This window comes from Hetaerina americana, unplaced genomic scaffold (genome assembly GCF_022747635.1).
Source record: "Hetaerina americana unplaced genomic scaffold, ioHetAmer1.1.p SCAF_40, whole genome shotgun sequence".
Classification (NCBI taxonomy): domain Eukaryota; kingdom Metazoa; phylum Arthropoda; class Insecta; order Odonata; family Calopterygidae; genus Hetaerina; species Hetaerina americana.
In genome coordinates this window covers 3,558,656-3,578,807 of record NW_027286986.1, presented here as the reverse complement: position 1 = coordinate 3,578,807, position 20,152 = coordinate 3,558,656, and the positions used below count along the sequence as shown (strand labels likewise).

Here is a 20,152-nt window from a genome sequence, read left to right as displayed (position 1 = left end):
AATGAAACAATGTCCTGATGGAATGGTTTTCCGCTGGCGTAAGATGCTCTGGGAGGGTATAGGGGAGGTCAATGACAAGGAATGCCCCGGACGTCCATCGAGGACACAGTGCGAAGAAATTGTGCAAAAAGTGAGAGACATGCCCAATTCCAATTGATACCCGAGTGTCAGAATGTTAGCAGAAGAGTGCAATATTCAGAGAGTTAATCACATCCTTACGGAAGATTGCATCAGGAAGAAGGTATCTGCCAACTGGAGGCTGCGCCACAATAACGTGGCGTCCCAAATCACCTTCCTCATGGTCAAGTACCTGGCCAACACAAGGTGGCAATGCTGCCCCAGCCGCCCTGTAATTCTGATTGATAGATAGTCCTCTTTATTTTGGGGCGAGAGTAAGACTATGGAGTCTCTTCTTCCACCTAACCCCCTGTCACACATTTACAATATTAAACTCATAAATAAATTACCCAAATTGTGCATAAATAGCAATGAAATTAACACAATATCTTAGGACTAACATATGGCAATTCAAGACATTAGTTACCTAATTAATTGATAGCTATAACGCAAAATATACAATACACCCATGCAATACATTCACATACCAATACATGCAAACAATATTTGTAGAACAATATTCCTGGTTATATATATTTACAATGGCCAATACAAATTATGACGCTCCTGGGAAAGAAAGAAAAAGGAAGGATCTCGAAGCCTGTTTACAGCTGCATTTTCACTGGTTTGGTTAGCTGCGAAATGAGTGATTTATCTTGAATGATAGGAGAGATGGCGCATTAGTTATAAGTAGCTCATTCCAATGGCCACATGCTGTGACTGCAAATGACTGATTTTATGTAGTTGTTCTGTGATAAAGGATGCCGAGTTTATGATTACCTCATGTATTTAGTTTATGTATTCTATCAAGGCAATTGAAGTCATTGGTAGAAAACCGAGGGATTTAATAATTTAGTATTTAATAGAGAAAGGACAGACAGCTTATGGAGTTTCCTGCGAGATTCCAGAAATAGCCTGTTGAGTTTGTTAAAATATTCTGTAAGGAGTTCAGTAATTTTAAAATTGAAAATGATGAGTTGAATGCCCTCTGTAGTTTTACCAACAGATTGTTTGAAAAAATATCTGATTTTTTAATGTGATGGGGATAACATGCTGATGTTTCCTCCAATTCAACTCCCCCCCCCCCCCGCCCACCTTTTCCAAGGCGATCATTAGGTAATAATTTATAATGAGGTATTTTTACGGAATTGGATAAAATCGAAGGCTCTAGCCAGGTTGCGGCCAGCACAATGATATGCAAGTTATTGTTAGAGAGTATGGAACATAATTTGTGGAATTGAGCAGGAAGGCTTTGAGGTCACACCACCAGACTTCTTTTTGTTTCCAAAAATGAAAAGTAGATTGATAGTCAACCATTTTGGAGCACCGAATAAAGGCAAAGAGGCCGGTGCAGAGTGCCTGAACTGGCACCTCATTCCGTCGATGCCTTCCTGAAAGGATAACATGATTGGCAGAGGCACTGGTATTGGTGTTTCAATTCACAAGACTGCTACACTTACTTTGAAGAGGTTTAGTAATTTGTACTTTGATCAGCAATAAATTTTATCCGTGTTATATTCTACTTATTCATAGGACACACCCTGAATATGCTATTTAAGGCAATCCAATGGTTTAATGTTATTTCACCTCCTCAGTTATGATCCATCATCTATTATCTTACTTATACATTTTACAGGCTACTCTTCGAAATCAAAAAATGCAAGAGCTCAATCGTTTTCTTCACTATTACACAAGATTTAAAAATCATGAGAATAGCCAGCATATGGAAGAACCACTGTTGAGAGCAGTTCGTAAAAAAATGGCTGCTCTTGCATCATCTTTAATTCAAGGAAATGCTGGAGAAGGTTGGTTTCTCTATGAAATACGTGAAAATCATCATTTAGAGGTAAAAAGTTAACAATTTCTAAATCGACCATCATCGCCAGTCATCAATCATTCATTTGTTTATGTTCCTCTCCTCCGGTCACTTCACGTTTTAATGAAGATTTGTCATGAGGGTAACTAGAAACTTAAAATTTCCACCATAAAGATTTAATATTTCACGGCCGTGGTTTTGATGCTGCACATCATCATCAGGTAACGTACATCAACACTTTTCAACTCACATAGTCTGGCTCCAAGAGGGGGGGGGGGGGGAGATTATATATATAAGGGAGATTATATGAGTTGAAAAATGTTGATGTACGTTATCTGATGATGATGTGCAGCATTGAAACCATGGTCGTGTGAAATATTAAATCTTTATGGTGGAAATGTTAAGTTTCTTTTTACCCTCTTAATGAAGGAATTCCACAAAGTTAAACCTCAAACTGTTATGGTGATTTTTTATACAATTTGATTTGAAAAGGACCTCTAAAGAAGGAAAATAAGTACTTACTGAACAATGCATTTTGTAAATATTTTACTCTAATTGCCTTAAATTGTTTCCTTTCTAACAATAAATGAAGAATTGGAAAAAAACTGTGTAGACTTCATCGAGCATAATTGCAGTGCAACCAGTTCAATCACGCGTGAGAAATCTTCAGTTGCCTGGGGATGTTACCCATTTGATGAAGCCCATTGTACTGCAATTAAGTTTGGGTGAATCTATTAAGTTTTTATAATTGCAAAGGAAAAATGAGTCCTTTGTTTCAATACTTAGATTTTTACAAGGTTGAGCATGATGCCATTTAATCAATATAAAATATCATGCAATGTAATGAAATCCTGCATGGTATTTATTCATAGTATGCACACTCAATTTTAGCTTCAAAATAATAATCTTATGGTGTGTTCATCAATAAATATATTTAAATATTGACAACGCATTTGTTTTCAATTGCACAAAATGTCTCAAATCAGTAAGTGGTGAATGTTTTCATATTTACCCATTGGATAAATGATAATTTGGGCTGGTCAAATTGTTTCAACTAATTATTATCAGAAATGGAGAGTCATTATATTTCATTGTGCAAATGAGTTCCAATGTTGAATTTACAGCATTTTTATCCTGCATTGCGTGACTGTTACAGAGTTGGCTGAGCGAGGGACCCGTTTCATTGAAGAAGGAGTGAAAGAGCTTTTAAAGGCCAGGAGAGTTCTCTGTGGGTCCTATGTCTATGGGTATTACCTTCGTGACAATGGATACAACAAGGCCATATTTGAGTTCATGCAGGTGTGTTCTGATTTTTTTTCACTGATCTGATGCTTTTATTAAGCCATGTTCACAAAAGTCAAATGAGATACTAAGGCACAGGAATATTCTGCATATTAAGGTTAGCATGTGTTAAGCTAGATATATAAATTGCATTGTCTTGTGCCAGCACCTTTTTTTTTTTGGAATACGTAAAAATACCCATATTATGGTGCCATAGTGATTGAATTGAAAGGAAAATGGGACAAGTATATAATACATATATTTTCACAGCTTGCTAAGTGAATAGGCTCGCATCATACTCTTCATTTAACTTTTTTCCAAGTGTTATTATCCCTGGAGATTAATGATTTGGCACTCAAAAAATGGACATGCCATACCTCACATTTATAATACCATAATACCCTATGATAATATGTATTTTTTTCTGTGAATATTTTCCAGAAAGTTAGGTACATTTTAATGCACTAAGCTTAGATATGTTTACAAATAATAAAATTGATAATATTCTGATTTATGAAATAGAATTTTGTTATTCTGAACTTACTTAGAAATAATATCCAAATCGTTCATTGAGCAATATTCAGTCACAGGATGATCCATAATTTTTGGCATGAATTTGTTGAATTATGTCTTCAATGAAATTCTTAGCCATTTCAACCTGCTTGTGCTAAAATTTTTAACCATTCAAATTAATTTTCATGTTGAAGCACTTTGTTGACGCATTAATGTTACCATTTTCAAAATGGATATGGTAATCAAAAGAGCGATGAGATTGGCACAGGCAATGCAAATGGACATGGCATTGAAGAGCATTGATGGCACACAGTTCACATGTACTTGTGATATGCATAAGAAATGTACACTTCATTGTTTCCAAGAATTTTTATCACTTTTGTTAAATTATTTACTTTTTATGCAAGAAGAAAAGATGTCATACTATTCAAGAATTTCACGGGAGAGTATCTTATTACCTGGCCCATAAGATACATTGTGATTTTTCGGGTTAGAATTTATGGAAAATACTTGAATCAGACAGAAAAGATCAAAGTATTTTGATGTTAACTCCGAATACAAAGAAAATTGATTTGTTTCATTTGAAAACTTGCAGCTCTACATATGTAAACATTTATCCATTGTGGAATCCCAGAATTTCATCATCACTGGGACAAAAAGCCTTTCAGTGGCCTAGTTTCCATGTTCTGAAGTGTACGAGGGTCATCCGGAAAGTAGTACCCGTTCGTGAAATAAAGACACAAAAGTAAATATTAACAAACATAAAAAATTTTATTTGAAAGAGGATACTTTAAACTACTTCTCAACATAATCTCCAAGCAAATTAAGGCATTTGTCATAACGTGTGACAAGTTTCTGTATTCCTGCTGCATAGTCCTTCGCCGCCAGCTCATTGAGATACGCGAGGGACCCATCTTGCACAAATTTTTGCATAATGCAGATGGTGTTTAACAATTTTATGAACAATTGTTCGAGAAACATTGGGAAAATGCTCACAGATGTCATCAATTGTGACGCGCCGATCGTCCCTCACGAAATCGTCAACTGAGCTCACCAGTTGGTCTGTAATGACAGACGGTCTCCCCGAACGCTCATCGTCGTTCGTCCATTACATTGTCTCCATACACCTCCTTTAATTGGCGATGAATATCACATGGGCGAACGTTTCTTGCATTGAGGAATTTAATCACTGCCCTCACTTCACAACTGGCGGCGTTCTCAATTTTTTTAAACATTGTAAACAATCACAGAAACAACACAGGCAATGCTAGCGTCACGCAACTTGGCTCAGAGAAGGCAGACAAGCCACTGAAGCTATCTGACCTCGTCCAGCGGCTACTCGCGTCGTCAGCACTTCATGCGGCACGAACGGGTACTACTTTCCGGATGACCCTCGTAATTCACAAATTAAAATATAAATTCAATATTCTATGACAATATTTCCCCTTAAGATCCAATGAATTTATAATCATTTTAACTTATTACGAGATACAATTTATTTACATATTAGCGCAGGGTCAACATCCCTATTAGTCCAATGCATATTAAGTTTCACGGCAGCATCTCACAGGAGATGAAACTAAACATATTACATTATATAAATTTACAATTTATTTGGGAAATTTTTTTTAGGAAGTTCTTTGGACGAAATATTAAAACTCTGTTACTTACTACTGATTTAAATCAGTGATATTATCAAAATTTGTAATAAAGGCAACCATTTCCTATGCCTGATGCAGGAAAAAATACTATGCAGTAAGTACCGTAATTTCCCATCGATAATGTGCGCGTCATCTTAACACAAATGTTCAGATGATCGAAAAAATGACGATGTGCATTATGTAATGAAAATTGAAAAAATCCAGGCATAGATGTATTTTTACACACACACACACATCTGATATAGACGTATTTTTACGCACACTATATATACGACAGCCAAGCTGTCGAAACGTCAAATAACATACTGTGAGTGTCCTTTCTTTGTGTCTCTATATTCTACAAATCTACATCCGTGTTTTTATATATTTGTGCGTCGCCGAAGAGCGTTCCATTTCGAAGATATTTATATATATATATATATATATATATATATATATATGCATACATATATATATATATATATATATATATATATATATATATATATATATATATGCATATACAGATGTACGGCCTCTATACACGTTCAAGATAACTATGAAGCCCTGGGCGCGCGGTATCTATACAAATTCATGAAAATTGAAAAGTTCTGGGTGTGCGTTATCAATGGGAAAATATGATATTTTTCTGGTGAATTGGCTTGCAGTTACACGTCAAGGTTTACCTCTATACTCTCTGACTCTAAGACATACATTGGTTTTAGAGCACATTTTGAAGTAAAAAAAGTGCTTTTTATGAACTGGGTAATGTGGTAGTTTCACATCAGGATCACCATTCATCGTTCACTTTAATACCTAAGGGTCAAGGTATTTTTTAGAGTAATTCCATTTGATCAGCTATTTTTTATAATCTTTTTGCAAGCTTTGAGGAAAGCTTCTGCAATCCTTTTTTGTCAATGCATTACAGAATGAACTTGAAGAGGTTACTGAAAAGTTATCAGAGACACTGGCTCGGCCGTACCTACGCACACCTCGTGGGGTCATCATTCAAACATCCGCCCTAACACGGCGCAGGCGTCGTGAATTTGTTCGTGCTGTATCAAGAGGGCTGGTTCCTCCAGAGACTCCACCACCAGTTCGGCACATTGCAGAGGGGATGGCTCCCAGGATTCCGGGTACCTCGGAAGATGTATGTGATAAACTGAGACTAGTAATACTAAAATTGGGGGTTCTTAGGGACCAAAGAGGACATTTACAAGATTTTATAAGTGCTGGAATTTAAACCTACCCATTTTATCATCCCTTAAAGCTGCAATATTTTAGGCCCCAAATTCTGTGGACACTTCTCATGGCTTTTAAAGTATAAATAAACTATCTGTTGAAGGTTACAAAACAAATTTTAAAAATTATTTTTTATTGAGGCATCAAAGACATCTTCTTGGGTTGAACATTATCTTTCTTCAACAGTAGTGTACGATTAAAAGTTAATGTATGTATTTGACATTTTTTTAATAATAGCCATAAACATGATACTGCAGCCAATTTTTCACAAATTTAATTCCCTCCTCGACTTGTATGCCTTAACTAGTTTTAATTTAAAAATATATATTATTATCTTAAAATAAAAAATACAATTTCCTGCAGTTAAAAGTTTTTCACGACAACTTCAATGTGGATGCATCATCATCAAGTGAACAATGGAAAGAACTGCATGCTAATGTGCCATATTTATGGTGGTGAAAGGGGGGAGCATGGGGGAGTAGGGCTGTGTTTGGAATTGCTAAGTGAAAGTTGTGGATAAGGGGAGAATTTAGAAGGGGGAGGAAGGATTGCAGAGGGAGAGGTCAAGTGAGAGAAGAGATGTCTAATAGCATTGGTGTTTGCAATCAGTTCCATCTTGTGCCCCAAGGTGGAAGGCTTAGTGCCATGGCATTGATCAGTCACTGCCGATTGCTTGCTAAACAAGCTAATTGGGTGGTGCCCCACGGTGAGGGGGCACATGGCTCAATGCAGCACGTAGGGAACAGTGGGAATGAGTTGGTACATTTGGGCAGATTGTTTGAGATGAATGGTGGTATAATAGGTGAGATTGGGAGGGAAGGGGGTGCGGGCAGGGATGGAGGGAGTCGGCAGCACTATGAATGACCTTGCAAGGTGTGACCTCCTGTCAAAAAGGTCTAAACTTCCCATTTCAGAGCAGTTTCTCCTGTCAACTATCCTGTGAGAATCTGAAGCATAATGAAATAAGGATAAGCCTGAATCTGTTGAACTTAATCTGAAGCATGTTTGTGCCAGGATGATGACCCTAGCATTACTGGCCAAAAACCCTAACAGCATGATGAATAGAATGTGTGGAAAGTGAGTGGAACTGATACGGTGGACAGAAATTTTCTGTGTTGGATCTGTGGACTGGCCAAGGTGTGCTGAGGAGATTAGGGCATGTGGATGGAATGAGAGGGGAGAGACTGAGCGAGTAGATCTACTGGGGCATAGTTAGTGGGCAAAGAGGAAGGAACCATTATAGGGATACTTGGTTAGATGCAGTGGGATGCCTCCATCAAAAACAGCGGCGTGTGTGCAGTGCCAAAAACAAAAGGAAATGTGGCTGGAGGCTGCAGAAGAGTTTCGGAGTGGTGTGCAGGGATCGGGCGTAGTAGGAAATGAGAGTAAAAGGCCAAGACAATGGATATTCTGCTAGCTAATCCCAAAAGGTTTACAATATCATGATTTGTGGTGTGTTTATCGCTTACATATTGTGTGCGGCATTACCGAAAGGTTTTCTCCCTTCCCTTCTCTTGAATAATAGGACATAATCTGTAATAAAGTATTAGTGCACATAATTATGTCGTTATTATCTGGAAATTATATCTCGTTCCTCGTCCATTCCATAGGATTGTGAGACGGAGAGGCTCCTGAGTATTTTGGGTCGTTGCGCACGGATTGGGTGCGCAAGGCCCAGGGCAAGAAACCCACGCACTGGAGGCGTGCACTCTCACTGCTCCCTTTGGTGCAGTCAGGCAGACACTGTGATCTCAAGAGCTCGGGCTGGTATGGACTTATTTTCAATTCCTCATAAAGCCTTTGAAGCAATGACTTCAAGTTAATTATTAGAAGTTACATGATTATTTCATACCACACTTCTCTGCATACATGCAGTGCTAACCCGCAACTGTAAGTTTTCTTTACCAATTATATTTATGATTAAACACAGTGTTTCACGCACATTAACTCAGCGAAATGATATTACCCTCCAATGTATGCGTACATGCATTTGCTTAAACAAAAATTTGTTCACTTTAATGCTCAAGGATTTCTCAAGTGTCTCTTTTGGTATTATTTTCTGTCATGGCTTGGTCTTGTTATGTAACCTCTTTGCCATGGTCAATTTTAATCTTTTCTAAAAGCTGATGAGGCCAAAGTAGTAAATGAGTCTTTAACTATTTTGAAAATTATACTAAATATGTGTAATGAAAAATCCATGCCTAAATATTTTGAAGCTAAATTTTATAATTGGTACAATACAGGATAAATACACGGGTACACAGCCTTCTGTCTGATTACTTTGGATGGACATTTTCGATTGATGTCCTGTTCTTGATTTCTGGCCTCCTAGTGATTATTTGGCCATACATCTCCCTCCCACCCTTGCTTGCATCCAGGCACAACCTCGTCCATCATCACTGAGGGCAGTGGCACGTCACTCGGTGGGGGCAGCTGTGGTTTAGGTCCCCCTCTGCCCATCACGGGGCGTCAGAGGACAGGCAGCGGACCCCTCCCCATGCCCAACCCCCACCGGCAAACGCCCCCGGCTGCAGACTACAACACAGACCTTGTGATAGCCCTCGAGATGTCTCGCTTGCAGATGATAGAGGATGAGAGTCGCAAGAGGCAGAGAGTGGTCAGCACTACCTCAGGGAGCACCAATCCCACGAGCGATGGGGAGGTTGGGATTGGAGGAGAAGGAGTCAGGTGACTACATTTGGCCACCACACGCACGCAATGCATGCTGAGCATTTTCACCAACATGGATGGAAGTTTGTTAGAGTATGATTGTAATATTGTGGGTAAGGTGATGCAATAAAATACCAACATGAGTAATGCTAACTATTACGTTTAACATATTTTGAGGAAAGGAGAGCAGATAAATAAATATTAGTCGAATTGGACTGAGAGGATGCAAGGTCAGGATACAATTTTTTAATCAGTATTCCCTGTTATTCAAAACTGTCTATGCACAAACACTCACCATTAGTATTTGGTGTTCTACCAGTTAAGGTAGGTTTTAGATGGGCATATCCCATGCAGTTGTACAACAATACATTTGCTTACCTTTCCTAGCAAAAAAACACAACCTGGCATGGTGCTTTGCAGCAATTCCCTCTAAGATTCCACCTGCTTCTTTCCTCCCTTCATCCCATCCAACATGCCCATCCTATTCCTTCCCTCTGCTAAACAAACTCTATACACTAGGATAATTTATTTTTGTTGATTTCAAGAATGCATGTCGTATAGTTATGCAAAGCACATTTGGCATACCACTTGCCTGATTTATCTTCAGCACCTAAAGAGAGCAGTATTCTGAATTCAAGAGTATTTTTCATTAAAGAAGAGACTTTCACAATTCATTGAAATTAGCATAAACCTTCACTTCATGCTTTGGCAGTAGTAGTAAAATGGAGTAAATGCCGCAACCAGAATAAAAATCACTTCCTGACTTTAGTATTGATTCTTTTGGGTGAATATTATGTCTTGAGCTCCATATTATGCCATAGCTTGTTGTATTATAGTAACATGTAGTGAAATGTTAAATGGTGAAAATCTTGAGGAAAATGATTCTCTTAGCTATTGTTAAGTCTGAAAGTGGAGAGCACAAGTTTCGTGGAACATAATTAGAGAAGTTCAATTAAATGATTTCATCATTCCCAATACTGATTCATAAGTTTTGATTCTTGATTCCTGGTCACAAGCTCAATTGGAACCAGGAATCCCATAAAGAAATCACATAATCTAGACAGTGGATGCATGTGGCACGCCATAGGGTTAATATAGAAATGAATCCAAACTTACAAAATGGCAGCATTACAGAAAAGGTTTGTTGTATAATATTAAGAGCAGGCTCTGAATCTCAGCCGAGAGTATAATATGTTGTGAGAAAAGAGTTACTCAATTTATCTTAATGCAGCCTTAATGTAATATTTCTTAGCTAGCTGAAAATTATACAAAATAAGCCTCTGTTCATTTACTGAACATGGCAATATTTTGTTTTAAGTGCCCATAATGAATTCTATACTTGTATTTTATAGACACTGATGTACTTTTTCTTCTTTTCTTGTTCTTCTAATCTCCCAGAACATCCAGGTCAAGCGGAATTGAAAACAGACCTCCAATGCCTCTCCCTCCAGGTAATGCAAATACACTCAGAGGAATCACTTCCCTCACATAAATCTACTTCCGTCACATCCCAGGATTTCGACCCCAAAGAGTCATGTTAATTTAAATTCAGTTATTCTATCACACTAAAACATATCCCAGAGTCATTCTTCCTGTCATTTATTTTATTTGACTGGTAGGTTTTTCTTAAATTATGGGATTTTAATTGATTATAACCTTTAATTGTTTATGATTAATGTTCTTAAGGATCCTGCACACCCATCAATTCTCTTGTATTGCATTGCCTACTGCTATAGTCAATCAAGGCTGAAGCACAAGGATCCCTTTGCAGAGGGAGGCACTGGACAAGTGTGGATGTCACTTTCGAGCACACCTCTTTGGAAATCAGTTTTTCAATGAGATTGAGCAAAGATAAAATGGCCTTATTATTATTATTAGGTAATCTACCGGTTAAGGTAGGTTTTTGGATGGACATAATTACTAATTAAATAATTTGTTACCCCTAGCAAAACACAACATCCTACTTTACATCAGGTCCCTCTTCATCTCTGAGTACTTTCTTCCTCCCTTCATCCCGTCCAACATCCCTATCCTGTTCCTTCCCTTTCCTCGTTTGCCTAACATTCTCCCCTCAATTACAGTCTTCAACATCCCACTGCCGGTCAATACCCCCTTCATCCACTTTTCCTGCCTCCATAGGATTTCTCACAACAAACCCCTCTCTTCGCCCGCCATACCCAGTACTTCCTCATTTGTTTTCTTCTCTGTCCATTTCACCTTCTCCATTCTTCTCCACACCCACATTTCAAAAGCCTCCAGTCTACGTCTATCCTCCTGCTTCAATGACCACGTTTCTGCGCCGTACATAGCTACGCTCCATATCAAAGTTTTTACGAGTCTTTTCTTAACATCCTTACTCAACGTCCCTGCCATCAACTCCCTCCTCCTAGTGAAAGCCTCTTTGCCTAGCGCAGTTCTTCTCCTTACGTCCCCACCACTTTGACCGTGTTGGTCCAAAACACTACCAAGATACGTAAACTGTTCTACCTGCTCTAGTTTTTGTCCTCCTATTTTAATGTTAAGCTTAGCCTTTTTCTTTCTAGAAAATCGCATAACCTTTGTTTTATTAATATTGATTTTCATCCCATACCTGTCGCACTGAATTTCCAATTCACTAAGCAATGCTTGCAGCCCCTTGGCTGACTGACTAACTAAAGCTTGGTCATCAGCAAACCTAACTGATTTTACGAATTCCCCGCCCACTTTCATTCCTACCTCCAGTTCTTCCCATGCCTCTTTAATCATTTCCTCTACTTAAAGGTTGAACAGCAACGGTGATAATGGGCAACCCTGCCTTACACTTCTTCTTAACACTGCCCATCCTGACTCCCCGTTTCCCACTCGCACCTGAGCAGTCTGAGACATGTACAGGTTGCGGATTAGCCTCCTTTCCCTTCAACCTATTCCTATTTTCTGCAATACACTCATTAGTTTTTCCCAATTCACTCTATCAAACGCTTTTTCGAAATCTACGAAACAGGCACATATCTCCTGGTTGTGTTCTATATATTTCGCGACACACGGCCGATTGGGCCGAGCCCCGTAGTTGCCAGGACTCAAAATCTCTGCATTGTCCATCATGTAAATCTTGGGAATGAAAATTGAGGTGGTTTCCCGTTGCCTTCCTCATTAGTGTTTTTAACGTGACACCATCACTTACTGGCCGCCCCACTGGGGTCAGACGCCATTGCAGCCGCCTCACTGAGGAACAGATGCTGCGTGGACTACCTTCCGTCTGGCTCCTAACCTTCGACCTATCTGGCATGGGTGACCTACCAGGAGCAATTATTATTACTCCCGCCAGCACAGCTCTAGGGGTCATCGGAACGCACAAGCCCTTCTACCACGTCCTGCTTTCTCCCCACGGTTGTAGTCCGGGGAGGGGCATTAGCAAGTATAATTTTCAGAGATGAACAAGTCAATACTTAACCTCTGAAGTCTCACAGTGTTAATACCAAGGAATATTTCATTTGATAATATGGAAGCAGTTTTCCCATTCATCTGCAATATCGCCCAGCATTTGTTGCTTTATTATTCATTCTTGGCAATGTCAATAGGCATCTTTGGATTGCTCTCTTTTTTTGACTTCAACTGCTTCAGTTCAGTCAGCTTCCCTTTAGTCATGATTGGAAGTGTTACGAGGGAGTAGTCACAGCAGACCTGCAGGAATGCCTTTTATGTAGATGGAAAACATATTGAATTGCAGAACTCCATATATTAGGTCAAATGAGAAAAATAATTTGAAAATAAAATAATTGGTAATTTCAGCATCAGCTATCTTGTAATGTAGTTCAATTAGGGATTCATTGTTTTCAGTGGTTAAGATCATTTTTGGCTTAAATCCCCAAGAAATCCTCTTTAGCAAAATGAAATACCAGTTGTATATATCATTATCATTTCAAATTGTGTAATTGCCTTTCCTTTAGAAGAATGGACAGAATAAAAATGTCTGATCTGAATTATCAAGTGTTGCAACTTGTAAAATATTAATTCAACAATAGTTTTGGTAAATTAAATAAATTGTTGTTCAGAAAACATTTAAAAAAATCTTAATCCACATTGAATTTTAATGAAACATGAGAATACTACCTTGATGAAAAATTTCCCGGAATTTATTCAGAAAATTAAAAATACAAGTTTATTCATCTAAATCTATATTGTCCCCTTCAAAGTAATCCCCATCGACTGCAACACACTTATGCCAGCGCTTGATCCAATCCTCGAAACATTTTTTATATTCGGTTTTCGGTATGTCCATCAGTGCTTCCTGCGATTTTTCCATTACTTCCTCTCGGCTGCTAAAACGCGTTCCCCGTAATGGTTTTTTAACTCGATTGAACAGAAAGAAGTCACAGGGAGCCAAATCAGGTGAATTCGGTGGCTGTTGGATGGTATTTGTTGCATTTTTCGTCAAAAAATTACGAATAATGATAGCACTGTGCAACGGTGCGTTATCATGGTGCAAAATCCACGAGTTTTCTGCCCACATTTCTGGTCTCTTTCGGCGAATTGCTTCACGCAAACGTCTCATAACGCCCAAATAATACTCTTTGTTTACTGTCTGGCCTTCTGGCAAAAATTCATGATGCACTACACCGTTGTAATCCATGAAAACCGTCAGCATTGCCTTCTTTTTTGACTGAAAACGACGTGGTTTTTTTGGTCTCGGCTCATTTGGTGAACGCCATTCACTTGCCTGATGTCTGGATTGCGTGTCGTACTCATAAACCCACGTCTCGTCTCCAGTAATGATCCTTTTGATGAATGTGGGATCGGATTCAGCCTCGCAAATCATGTCTTTTGCGACGTCAACACGGTCTCTTTTTTGCATGAAATTGAGGTCTTTTGCTGCTACACGACGGAAACCCAAATCATTAACCACAATGTCTTGGGCGGATCCATAGGCAATGTTCAAGTCCTCCGCTATTTCTCTGATGGTTAATTTGCGGTTATTGACCAACATTTCTTTTACTTTATCAATTTTTTCACCGACTTTCGATGTCGATGGTCTGCCACTGCGTTCATCATCTTCGATTGACTCACGACCACTTCTGAACCGCTCGTGCCACTGGTAAACGACCGTTTTTTTTAGAGAATCGTTGCCGAAACACTTTTCCAACATTTCCAACGTCCGTGCGCCACTAAATCCGTTTTTTACGCAAAATTTAATACAAGTTCGTTGTTGCAAATTTAAATCCATTTCTGAAATTGTAAAAAATCGCCAACACACACAGAGATAGATGTACTCTTGGCTACGTAACTTTTGCAAATGTCAAGTTATGACACTAAGATTTAAAGGGAATATCAACAACAGATGTACCAATTTAACAAAAAAAACAGAACTCAAATCGGAACGATGGGAGCGCCACACGGTGGTTATTCCGGGAACTTTTTGATCAAGGTAGTATTATATGCGTCTATTATTAAATATCATTAATGATTTTCATTGCTATAGAAATTACCTTTGTTACAATTTATAAAAATAAACGTTTTTCTGTGTAATTATTATATAGGATTTTCTTGCAATATTTAATTTTTAGTCCTACTTTTCCCACATTCAATTGACCCATTTTCATCAGAATGTGTTCATTAGTGAGATCCTCAGAAAGTATCTGGAGGGACTTATGCTCTGGTTTATTTTTTTTCCTGATTCTGCGATATACACACATTTATGCCAGCTTGATCAAGAACATTACTAAAAGCAGAAAAGGTTCATTTTTACGGAAGATGATGAAAGGTGGTCGCATTTTCCTAAATTTCAGAGAGTTGCCTAATTGAGAATAACCTCATTCTCTCTCCTCAAAACTCATGATAGTGTAAATGTTTGGATTATTCTTATGAGGATCCCCATTATGTAATGAACTGTTAAAATGTCAAGTTAGTTCTTCATAATGAAACATACTAATTACATGAAATATATAATAGGAGTTTTAATTTATGGGTTAAGAGTTGCTCATACAATAAATTGTTAATTTTACACGTCAATGTTTTAATGTTGTGCTACCCAAGTCTGGCATTGGTGTCATCAGTTCTTGTTCAGTCTGTTGATTGGTTCCCTAGGAGTGTGCGTTCCTCATGGCAACCCTTCCCACTTCCTCTCCCAAGTAGAAGCAAGGAACGAGGACCAGCAACTCAAGCTGGCCATCCACCTCTCACTGCAAGAGGCCAGCCGGTCGTGTTGCAGTGGCGACGACGTGGTCATCGTCACGCCTCCTCCCCACGACAAGGAGGGGCAAGGGGAGGGTGGCCCACCGGCATCGGAGCCAGGGGTCTCCCCACGCTGCAGCAGTGGCGACTCCCTGCCCACGCCGCCGCGGCTCTCGGTGCACCTGGTGCATGAGGGGGGCGAGGATGGGCGTTTCCGCACGGGAGACCTCCACGCCGACGGTCTGTTCGAGGGCGAGGGCCGCTCGGTGGGCCTCTCGTCCATCAAGGGCCGCTGCCGGGCCGGCCGGGGCCTGGGCTTGATGATCGTGGGTGGCCGGCCGCGGAGGTCACACTCGACGGGGGACCTTTGGCGGCCCTGCGGGTCCTCCGAGGAAGGGGGCTCCCCGGATCTGCCCTCAGATGGCAACCGGCCCGAATCAGACGATGGTGCAACCGAGGTAAGTCCAGCACACTCCTCCTTCTTTCGTCTCTTCATGCCATCCAGTTCAGTTGCGTTACGTTTAGTATCGGCTGCCATCTTTGCGAACCTCTTCACCTCTGATGGGGGTCAGCTTGTAACTCTCGAGGATGAAACATCCTCTCTTTTCCTGGACCTCACCTGGTCGCATAGCATACTATCCTGAGGGGATTCCAGGAGTTTGTTGCTCAATTCCATTGGAAATTGGCCTAGCTTGTATTGATTGGTGGGGAACATTTGTCTGGAGCAGAGTTAAAAAGTGACACCCGCCAGATATCAATGCATTGGCATCATCATTGCGTGAGGCTGAGGAAACAGTGACTCTCTTTGATGCTCAGCAAGGAGGGGAGGAAAATAAGGAGAGAGCAGAGGAGGTATAAAATGTAACTGGATGAGGGAAAAGGTGGGATGCAATGCATCATCATTCATTGAAAATGCTCACTTCAGGGTCACCAATTCTTTTTAAAATTTCTAGCAGTTCTAGTGTGTTAAGATGATGTTTGCTACTAATCAGATGTATAATGCTCACTTCACGAAATCACTGGTGTGATGACAATAGAAGAGGTGTTTAGCAAAACTGCTCTTCAGTTCACAATTATTTCTGAAAGCATTAAAATATTCTCGAGTCAATGCATTAAAGTTTAGGGTAGTCTATCTGAAGTACACCCCATCGCAATCACCACAACTCAGTGCTAGTCAATTTGCCAGTAGACCATTCGTGGTACTTTTTTCCCCTCTGTTCTTGTTAGTTCCAATTATTTATTTCTACTTGCTCTATGTGCCACTCTTTTCTCTGGACTGGTATCATTATACATTATAGCATTCTATTCTTTTATCTGGTGAGTAGTTCTCAAATTTGTAACTTTTATTCATGACTTGCCTGCTCTTACACTCCCATTATTTTTCTCTTTGTCTTCGAGTGCACTAAACCTCATTAACATACATGATTTTATGATTTATCAATATGCTATCTTAGTTTTCAATGGTTAATTCTTCATCCCTAAAATTTTCTTTGATGAATTCATTAATTATGTTTCATCTTCTGTGTACTTATGGTATTTTCTTTTCATCTAAGGAAATTTTTCTGTCTTCCTCCAAAAACGTTCAACATATTAGTGCTTAATGATTGACAAAATCAGAAATTGGTGGAATGTCATCTGACCTAAGCTAAAGACCGACAAACTTCTCTTGTTGGATACATTCCTCCGAGTAACGCTTAGAACAAAGTTTGGAATTTTGAAATGATGTTACCACGGAAAACATTTTCAAAGAGTATCCATATTTGTCTCACTTCTAGATAAAAAGGAAAACTATATATTACAAGAGAGATGCAGTACAGGTCAGAATTAATATCAATTTGAGCCTATGTGTTGTTTTAAAAGGAAAATATAAGCATGTTGCATACATGCGCTAACATTCGCTTTTACCATAGCTTTGCTAATTGACTGATCTCAGTTGTCAGCTGTCATTTAAGTAATTATTATTGTTGTGCCTTCGGAATAAAATGGTCAACCTGTTAAAGGATGTGACAATGCCTTACATTGGCTTATTCTGCGTCTGTATAGACGGCACAAGTTAGCCTTGGCAATGGCCATAGTGTTCCCCAGTGTCGTATGGCCACCCAGTATTTCCCCCCCACAGTATCTCCTGTTTGCCTGAAAACAATGATATCATTAAGAGACCGACCTAGAATAATCCCTACATCTCCTGACCACTTACTACGTTCCATCTCCCCCGTAATGCTGTCACAAATTCTTTCTACCTTAGATCTTCTCAACCCCAGGAAATTCTATTTCCAAGTCAGAGTAGGAAAGTCATCTGTCGGGAAGAATAATTATGACTGAGGGCATTTCTGTATGTGGTTTCTCTTACGGCAGTAAATAGGAATGGCGATTTAAAAAAATTCAGATGAGCCAATCCCACGAATTCGGATACTCTCATTATCATCAGAGGCTTGGATTCGAATACCAGATTCTTATCTTGAATCGAGGAAAAGGTCAAGAGAACAAAAAAAATATGGTATTGTTGTTGATCTAGAGGCCCCCTTCATGATGCTATTCCCAAGAAATTCAGCTCATTATTTTCATGATTAACATATAATTCAAGATTTTATTCTTTCCATCAATTTTCTTGCTCTGTAAAATTTTATCTTGATTATGAGTGTATTGACAAAAGCTGTTATTTCGAGGTCGTAACTGCATTATGTGAATTGCAGAAGTTATAAAAATCCATTGAAGTTATAAGATTCGTGTTGAAAGTTGTTGTTTTTCCTCGGAGGTTTATCGATTCGATAAATCCAACGAAAACGCGAGTTAGCGTGCGAAAGAACGGTCGAATGAGAGAGTAAAGAGGGGAAACGAGCGACTTATAAATTTCTCGTTTCGACGCGGTAAGGTTCGTCTGCCGGCGGCGACGACCTGCCGGGGGCTGCTCGCTTGCGACGACTCGGCGGCCGCCGTCGCTTCGGACTCGCTGAACGCGGACCTGGAGGTGTGCGGCATCATGGGGTCGTCGGACGACGCTGGGGAGGAGGAGGGGGGGAAGGAGGACATTGGGGTCGCCTCCCGGGGGGAGGGGGGAGGAGGGGCCCCCGAGAAAGGCCCCGACCCTTCCCCCCTCCCAGCCTCAAGCCTCCTCACCTCCGCCCTCCTCGACCTCGACGCGGCCCCGCCGGCCCCGGCCCTGCCGCCGACCGCCTACGGCCTCGACACGCAGACCCGCTCCCTGCGCCACAACGCCTCGTCCACCCGCTCCCTCCGAATCCGCATCCGGAAGTCCCCCGGGCCCGACACCGACAGCTCCAACGACTACGAGTCGGAGACGGGCATTCCGCGCTCCCCCACGCTCTTCATCAGCGGCGTGTCCATCAGCCGGACTCCGGAGCCGCGTTCGCCGGCAGCGGCTGCGGCCGCGGCCGCTGCCGCCGTCGCCTCCGTGCCCGGATCCATCATCTCCTCGTCCGGTCGGCAGTCCCGCTCCTCCAGCCTGACCGTGCCCACCGCCCTTTCTCCCGAGCCCCGCCCGCCGCCCCGCTCGCCCCTCTCTGAGCCCGGATCCCTCCGCTCGCGGTCTTCCAGCCTCGTGGTGCCGGGGGCCGTGCAGGGTGGCGCATCCCCTTCGGCCCCCTCCGCCCTCTCGCCCCCGCACCACTCGACGCCCCCGCCGCCCTCTGCCCCTTCCTCCCCCTCGCTCCCGGCCTCCCCCGGGCCGGGGGGGACGACGGAGGGGGCGGGGGGCGGAGGAGAGGCCGCGGAGAGGGAGGCGTTCGGCTTCCCGCGCTCCTCGACGGACGGTGCCCTCAGCTCCGTCCTGCACGTGCAGGAGGGCAACCTCGGCTCGGACGACTTCCACGAGGCGCTGTTCCTGGAGCGATCGCCCAGGGGCGGCTCCTCCGCTTCCTCTTCGTCCTCGTCTCGTCGCCGCCGCCGCTCTCGTCGCGAGAGGGACGTGGAGGAACTGAAGGAGGACGACTCGGGCAAAGAGGCCACGTCCGCCCTGTGAGGGCGTGCCGTCGTTCAATTAGGGGCCAAAGCGGGTGACTGCGATCCAAATGTGGCAGGACTGTGGTTCTCGCGCGTACGTGTGTGTGTGTCTGTGTGTTTGAGGTGTGTGTGTGCGCTAGCGTTCGTCCGTGCGTGCACGCGTGTGTGAGTGCGTGTGTGTAACTGTCGTGCGGTCACTTGCGCTGTGCTACTGCTGCGTGTGGTAAGCGTGTTTGCATCAAATGATCAAAGACGAAGTCTCCTCGGACCTTCCACTGATTAAGAATATTATTATCTGTGAGCTGACCAATGCTCTCTCATGCTTCCCGATATTTATAACGTTTGCTTTTTTTATTAAACTTGTATTGCTCCAAAACTTTAATACTCTTATATTTTCATACGGCCCAAAAGAACTGGCTGGTACTGAATTAGAGGAGTTAAAAAAAAAATCTTTTATGGACCAATTTTTTACATTGATTTTTTTTACATTATGAAAGTCTCGGGTACAAATTATTTGTTACTTGTTGTACTAATTTGCATTTACTTGCATTATTTGTGCACATTGCTTTAATTTTTATTCTTTAAATTTTGGTGTATTGTAAGCAAATTATGCTTCAAGGAAAGATTTCATTAAATGATGATATAAGGTATAATATGTGTATAGATATTTCCATATCTGTTAGTTCTGCATTTTCTATCAGCTAACAGAAATAAATTTTGTTAGAATTTTCCCTTTACACTCATGTGATATATAAAAAAAACGAGT

General features: G+C 41.1%; 1 protein-coding gene across 1 annotated transcript in view; it reads left to right on the top strand.

Moving 5' to 3' along the window:
- LOC139692737 (ankyrin repeat and IBR domain-containing protein 1-like) overlaps positions 1-19,873 on the top strand; it is a 49,816-nt gene extending 29,943 nt beyond the window's left edge. The window contains exons 12-19 of the mRNA XM_071590982.1: positions 1,754-1,922; positions 3,090-3,232; positions 6,296-6,517; positions 8,220-8,376; positions 8,988-9,297; positions 10,678-10,730; positions 15,385-15,752; positions 18,437-19,873. Of these exons, the coding sequence (XP_071447083.1) occupies positions 1,754-1,922; positions 3,090-3,232; positions 6,296-6,517; positions 8,220-8,376; positions 8,988-9,297; positions 10,678-10,730; positions 15,385-15,752; positions 18,437-19,405 (2,391 nt within the window). The 3' untranslated portion in view covers positions 19,406-19,873. The remainder of the gene's footprint in view (positions 1-1,753; positions 1,923-3,089; positions 3,233-6,295; positions 6,518-8,219; positions 8,377-8,987; positions 9,298-10,677; positions 10,731-15,384; positions 15,753-18,436) is intronic.
- The last annotated feature ends 279 nt before the right edge of the window (positions 19,874-20,152 follow it).